We start from the raw sequence: 7,242 nt of genomic DNA, 5'->3' as shown, positions 1-7,242 counted from the left end.
GCTGCATCCACACCAAGCACACAAGGTTCTTAGGAACAAACAAATAAGAATAAGAACAACTTTATTCATCCCCAAGGAAATTGTTATGCCAGAGTTACACGAAAAACAGAACAATAATAAATAATAGTAGAAAATTGTATAAACAGTAAAAAAGGGAGAATAAGAAATACAAATAAACTATAAAGTGTCTCAAGTGAAAGAAAGGAGTGCACAAGAGTATGAAAAAATATCAAAAAAAAAAAAATTATACATGAAGCTGTTATGAAATGAAATATTGCACAGATGAACATATATACAGATAAATTATTACAGTTTACAGTAAGTGGGTGACTTTTTTTTCTTTTTTTTAAGGTTTAAGATTTTGAGATTCCCTGCGGCTGAAGAGAGAGTTAAATTAAATCAAAAAGTCTGATAGCCTCAGGTAGGAAAGACCTCCTGTGGCGTTCAGGGGAGCAGTCCATGTTTCTTGGAAAACCCTACACTCCATGTCCACTTTTCTGTTTTTTGTCAACGACATCTTGCTGACGAGGGCGTCGGGTCCGACAGAAAAGCATCTCCATTTCTAACAAGAAGTAAAAATGCTATTTACAGACCCGGAAGCCGCATTCTGAGTCACAGACTGTTGTGCCGTGTTGCTAACACTGGCTAAAACACTAGCAGACAATATAGGAACAGCATTTTTAGTTTAAAAAAGTAGTTCAATTTTCATGTTTTTTTCAAATTGTAGCTGATTGGATCCGCTTGTGGGCCGAATGTTTGACACCCTTGCGTTAGATGACCTGTGGAGAGAGCAGGGAACAGGTGGAGGAACATCCAGAGAGGTGGAGGTATGCTCTGGAAAGGAGAGGAATGAAGGTTAGCCGCAGCAAGACAGAATATATGTGTGTGAATGAGAGGAACGCCGAGGGAGTGGAGATCAAGAAGTTGGAGGATTTCAAGTACTCTGGGTCAACAGTTCAGAGCGAAGGGATAGAAGGCTATCAGTCAAAAGGAAAGGAAAGGTGGAGGAGACAGTGGTGAGAGCGAAACACAACAATGATAAAAAGACAGGAGGCAGAGCTGGAGGTTGCAGAGATGAAGATGTTGAGATTCTCTTTGGGAGTGGGAGAGGATCAGGAATGAGTCCATCAGAGGAACAGCACATGTTAGATGTTTTGGAGAGAAGGTCAGAGATGGTTGGGTCATGGACAGAGGAGGGAGAGTGGACGCCGTGGGAGAGGATATGAAGGAGGAACCAGAGAATAGGGTTAGATGGAGAAAGTGGATTCGCCATGGAGACCCCTGAAGAGAAAAGCTCAAAGGAGAAGAGGAATCTGTCACAGGGGTGCAGGACATGTATGACCGAGACAAAATGATGACTGAGATGGTTTGGACTTGAACAGTCCTCTGTCATATGTATTGAAAGTAGTCTTTGTTTACTTGTATCTATATCCTTCATTGTATGTTCTTTCTATTATTTCCTATTTGCACACTCTTCTAGCCTGTACTGCTGCTGTGACAATTGATTTTGCAGCCGTGGGATCAATAAAGTCTATCTTACTAAACTGTACTGAACCAAACTGTGCCGCAGCCTAACTGCACAGTCACAACTGTCTGGAAAAAACACTGATCTCATTTGTACTACACAATACACACATACACGCACACACACACACACACACACACACACACACATATATATATGTATATATATATATATATATATATATATATATATATATATATATATATGCTACACAATAAAAAACTGTTCAATATGGTAACCTTAATACCACGTGATGACACAATGCTGCACAATATTGTACATTGTTGATAAAAGGTAATGAGACAATGACAAATTACACTGGCAGATGAAACCTTCGCATTCATTTGTAAGGAATAACTCAGAAATAAATCAAAATGTGAGCCTAAACATAGTAAGATATACAAATAAATAGAAATATATACAGATGGTATAAGCAAAGAATACCATAGTATCATACTTTGACCTTGATTTGATAAGTTGCATTTATTCCTTGCTGTTCGAAATCACGGTGCTGCATAAAATTAAGATTAAAAAAATAAAACCTCGAAGGAGATTTTTTCTCATATGCTATTTCTATACTCTTCAGCAGGAGTCTGTATGAATAATGATATTAATATCATTATGATTTCCCGAGTGTTTCTCATTAATAAACTGTTTTTTTATAAGAAGAAAAACAACACACTTTACATTTAATTAGTTTGAATGACGATTTTGCTGTGTTATTTTATCACTCCTTGCGAAACTGTATTTTACCACTTTACTCCTTGCACTTGAATGCATCACAAGGATGTGACGTACTTCCGGCGCAGCTGTCACACTCGCTCGGTTCCGTGCGGAAAAAAAAAAACCAAAATAAAACGAAACAAAAACGTTTAACGGCTTCTGACGTCCAACATCCGGGACCTTCGGAGCTCCAGGTGGGTTCCGGAAATGTGTGTGTGTGTGTATTCATGTGTGTGTGTGTGTTGTCCAGCTGGTTCTACTTGTCGCTGGTGGAGAAGTTGCAGGTCCTGATTTTTCCGACCATGTTGTCCTACCGATGTGTGTGAGAAGGTTGCAGGTTCTGGGAGGGAAAGATCTTCTCAAAGGTCCAGTGAGTCCACGGTGATGCATTCACTGTCCCAGGAGATCCAGGGCTTCTCGCAGAGGCGCCTGAGGAAGCAGAGCACGCGGGTTACCACGGTGACGGGCCGGAAGCTGCTGGAGACCAGGCAGGACGGTGAGGAGAAGGTGGAGGAGCTGCTGGAGGAGGCTGGAGGCCACGGCTTCGTGGAGGACAGAAGCCTGGACCTGCAGGTCGGAGTCGTCCGAGACTTCCTGCTGCTCGGTAGGATATGTGACCTTCGACCAGGTCTGGAGGTCCACCACCAGGAGCCCTGCAGTGGAGGACACCTGGACTGAATACACATTTATGTTTGATGGTCTGAAGCTCCACTCACTGACATGTGAACACACACACACACACACACACACACACATCCTGCAGAGGGCCCTTCAGTCCCATCTTCAGATCTGCGGGGCTTTTGAGGACCCTGAGGAAGGAGGTTCTGTGCTCTGACTGGGTTCTCCATGTTCTCCTGCCTGGGTTCTCCATGTTCTCCATGTTCAGTCCAAGCATCCAGCAGGTCCCATGGAGACCCTGCACAGAGTGAACGTCCGGATGCGTCCTGTGATTGACATCCAGGTGAAGCTCTGCCTCCAGATAATAACCACCAGACCTGGAGATGTTCCAGACCTGGAGATGTAAACAATAGATCCTCCTTGACGTTTCACTTCCTTGACGTTGATCTCCTCCTCCATCCTTCTCCAGCGTGTCTCCTACAGTCTCCTCACATATGGATTATTCCTCCACACATTGTCCAGATCTTCTCCTCCACACCGAGACCGAGATGTTCCGCTAAAGTGGATTAAACCCACACAAACACACACACACACACACGGCGTCTGTGTCTGCAGGAGGGTCGTTGTGGCTCCGAGTCCTGGTTCTTCTCCGGCGTCTCGGTGAGACAATCTGACGAACAGGAAGTGACATCGTTGCGTCTCCTCAGATGATCTGCCTCTCCCTGAGGAGAGCAGCCTTTTCTTCTCCTTCTCTTCTTCTGCGTGCCGCGTCCTCACGCCGACCTGTGAGGGAAACACCTGACGATGGGGGGCGGAGCCAAGAGCAGGGGGCGGGGTTTGAGACGGACCGGCTGCCTGTCAATCAAAGAGACAACCAATCACTCACTTTCTTACTCAACCCATAACATGATGATCAGTGGTGAACCCAAACACGATGTTCGTAGAGAACCTTCTTAGAGAACCTTCAACAGGAGGTTCTGTGGAGAACACTAATATGATTTTCTTGGAGAACCCTAACATGTTCAGTGGAGAACCATAACAGGATGTTCTTGGAAAACCCTAACATGATGTTCTGTGGAGAACTCTAACAAGATGTTCTTGGAGAACCCTACCATAATGTTCCGTGGAGAACCCTAATATGGTGTTCTGTGGAGAACCCTAAAAGGATATTCTTAGAAAACCTTCAACATGATGTTCAGTGGAGAACCCTAACATGTTCAGTGGAGAACCCTAACAAGATTGTCCTGGAGAACCCTGACAAGATGTTCTTGGAGAACCCTACCATAATGTTCTGTTGAGAACCCTCACAGGATGTTTTTGGAGAACCCTAACATGGGGTTCTGTGAAGAACCCTAACACTTTCAGGAGAGAACCCTAACATGATGTTCTGTGGAGAGCCCTAACATAATGTTCTATGGAGAACCCTAACAAGATGTTATGTGAAGAATCCTTACAAGATGTTCTTGGAGAACCCTACCATAATGTTCTGGGGAGAACCCTAACATGATGTTCTGTGAAGAACCCTAACAAGATGGTCTTTGAGAACCCTGACAAGATGTTCTTGGAGAACCCTACCATAATGTTCTGTTGAGAACCCTAACAGGATGTTCTTGGAGAACCCAAACATGAGGTTCTGTGAAGAACCCTAACACTTTCAGTGGAGAACCCTAACATGATGTTCTGTGAAGAATCCTAACAAGATGTTCTTGGAGAACCCTACCATAATGTTCTGTGGAGAACCCTAATATGGTGTTCTGTGGAGAACCCTAACAAGATGTTCTTAGAGAACCTTCAACATGATGTTCAGTGGAGGGCCCTTACATAATGTTGTATGGAGAACCCTAACAGGATATTCTTGGAGAACCCTAACATGATGTTCTGTGGAGAACCTTAACATGCTGTTCTGTGGAGAACCCTAACAAGTTGTTCTTTGAGAACTCTACCATAATGTTCTTGGGGAACCCTAACATGATGTTTTTTGAGAACTCTACCATAATGTTCTTGGGGAACCCTAACATGATGTTCAGTGGAGAACCTTAACATGCTGTTCTTGGAGAACCCTAACAGGATGTTCTTGGAGAACCCTAACATGCTGTTCTTGGAGAACCCTAACCTGATGTTCTGTGTCTGCAGCCTCCCAGGATGCAGCCCATGACCTGGACACCCTGAGGAGACACAAGGTCAGTGTCTCCCCTGCTGATTGGTCAGACCAGCTTAAGCCCCGCCCCCCGGAGGGTTGGGTGCAGTACCTGTTGATGCCACTAGGGGGAGCGGGTGTTTTCCTCCAAGATGGCTCCTCCACTGGAGGAGGAGTAATAATAAATAATAATAATAATAATAATAATAATTATCATTTAATTATAATTTTTTGATGTTTTTATAATTTCTTGTTAAATCCTAATATTCCCAGTCTTCTTCTGGGGGTGTCCTGTGGATTCACAGCTAATTTCTTGCTCATTTTAATTTTTATCTTTTTTTTTTTTTTTTTAATTTCCTTGAAATTGTTGGTAGCTGATGTTATATTATTATTTGACCATTTTTTAAAGTTATTTTTTATGACAATGGCTCATTTCTGGCCTTGAAGAACAGCCCAGCAAATTCTCTTATCATAGCAAGTGGACTTGAGGCATGCTGGACGCCATGTTTGTAGTCTTTTCAGACAAATGAGGCTCCAGTGCTCGTGACTCTCCTACAGGATGAGGAGGGATCCACCAGAAGAACACACACACACACACACACACACACACACACACTGTCATTGAGCAAAAACACTGGACACATTGAAAGCACGGACATGCACACGCACACAATTCGACTCACTGGTAATACATGTATCTACACACACACACACACACACACTGTCATGGGAAGCAAAAAAAATGGACACAGAAAACACATATACACACACACACACATTGTCATTGAGCAAAAACACTGGACACACACACATACGCTATCTCACATACTGGTAACATGTATCTACATACAAACACACACACTGTTCTTAGGTGCTTGTGTGTGTGTGTGTGTGTGTAGGGGGCTTGTGTGTGTGCATATGTGTGTGTCGGGTCTCACACACACACAAGCCCCCTACACTCACACACACACACACACACCCTTCACACACACCAGCCCCCTACACAAACACAAACTCACATGCACACACCCCCTACACGCACAGACACACACAAACACACACACACAAGCCCCCTACATACACACACACAAACACATATGCACACACTTAGGCCCCCTACACAAACACACACTGTCATCGAGTAAAAACACTGGACACACACACACACACACACACACACACATTTATATGAAGCCCATCGGTTATTGTGGTTGAACTGGACATTACAGAATGGGACACGCTTAGATGTGTGTGTGTGTGTGTGTGTGTGTGTGGGGGTGTTTATGGCCCTCAGAGGTGAGTTAAATTTTAGTGAGTCGACAGGTGCTGCACAATCAATTGGAGCCATCTGTCTTGTTGCACACACACACACACACACACACACACACACACACACACGCACACACACACGCACACACACACACACACACACCTCATCCAGCTTGTGTCATAGGAACGGTTTCAAGGTGACCCCCCACCCCTCCCCCCTCCAGGTGTCTCATGTCCTTAACGTGGCCTGGGGGGTCCAGAACCCGTTCCCGGATCAGCTGGTCTACAAGACGCTCCCCATCCTGGACCTGCCAGACACCAACATCATCTCCTACTTGAAGGAGAGCAGCTCCTTCATCCAGGAGGCCAAGGAGGAGGTAAACACACACACACACACACACACACACACACACAAGGAAACACTGAGCACATGTATCTACACACAGTAACTTACGCACGCACACAGCGAGACACATGGAAATGCAAAACATTGCTGTACACACACACACACACACACACACACACACACACACTCATCTACAGACACACACTGTCATATGCAAAACAAAAAAACTGGACATAGAAATATACCACACACACACACACACATAGTCATAGGAAGCATAACACTGGGCACAGAAAACACAATTATAGTATACACACACACACACACACTCGGAAACATTGAACACATGTATCTACACACAGTAACTTACGCACGCACACAGCTAGACACACAGAAATGCAAAACATTGCTGTACACACACACACTCATCTACAGACACACACTGTCAAATGCAAAACAAAAACACTGGACACAGAAATATACCACACACACACACACACACACACACATACACACTGTCATATGCAAAACAAAAACACTGGACACAGAAAACACAAGTATAGTATAGGAAGTCATAGGAAGCAACTCAGGACATACACACACACACACACACACACACACACA

At 44.1% G+C, this 7,242-nt stretch overlaps 1 protein-coding gene and 1 long non-coding RNA gene across 3 annotated transcripts in view; one reads left to right on the top strand and one right to left on the bottom strand.

Annotated features, from left to right (window-relative positions):
- Nucleotides 1-2,322: 2,322 nt before the first annotated feature.
- Nucleotides 2,323-7,242, top strand: part of LOC147236893 (dual specificity protein phosphatase 19-like) — a 6,178-nt gene continuing 1,258 nt past the window's right edge. The window contains exons 1-4 of one of the 2 annotated variants that reach the window (XM_086175440.1): nt 2,323-2,442; nt 2,579-2,744; nt 5,000-5,046; nt 6,497-6,649. In XM_086175440.1, coding sequence (XP_086031566.1) covers nt 2,633-2,744; nt 5,000-5,046; nt 6,497-6,649 — 312 coding nt within the window. In that variant the 5' untranslated portion in view covers nt 2,323-2,442; nt 2,579-2,632. Of the gene's footprint in view, nt 2,443-2,578; nt 2,853-4,999; nt 5,047-6,496; nt 6,650-7,242 lie in introns of both variants that reach the window. The other variant, XM_086175432.1, reaches the window with a different exon arrangement.
- The window catches only part of LOC147236892 (uncharacterized), a 4,342-nt gene continuing 3,778 nt past the window's right edge, over nt 6,679-7,242 (bottom strand). The window contains exon 3 of the long non-coding RNA XR_015108913.1: nt 6,679-7,242. This exon is cut by the window's right edge and continues 1,200 nt beyond it. This is a non-coding gene — a long non-coding RNA (uncharacterized LOC147236892).

The sequence above is a fragment of the Fistularia commersonii genome, chromosome 2 (assembly GCF_037954325.1).
Source record: "Fistularia commersonii isolate RoL2024-O1a breed Wild chromosome 2, RoL_Fcom_v1.0, whole genome shotgun sequence".
Lineage (NCBI taxonomy): Eukaryota > Metazoa > Chordata > Actinopteri > Syngnathiformes > Fistulariidae > Fistularia > Fistularia commersonii.
This window is presented reverse-complemented; position numbering and strand designations above follow the sequence as displayed.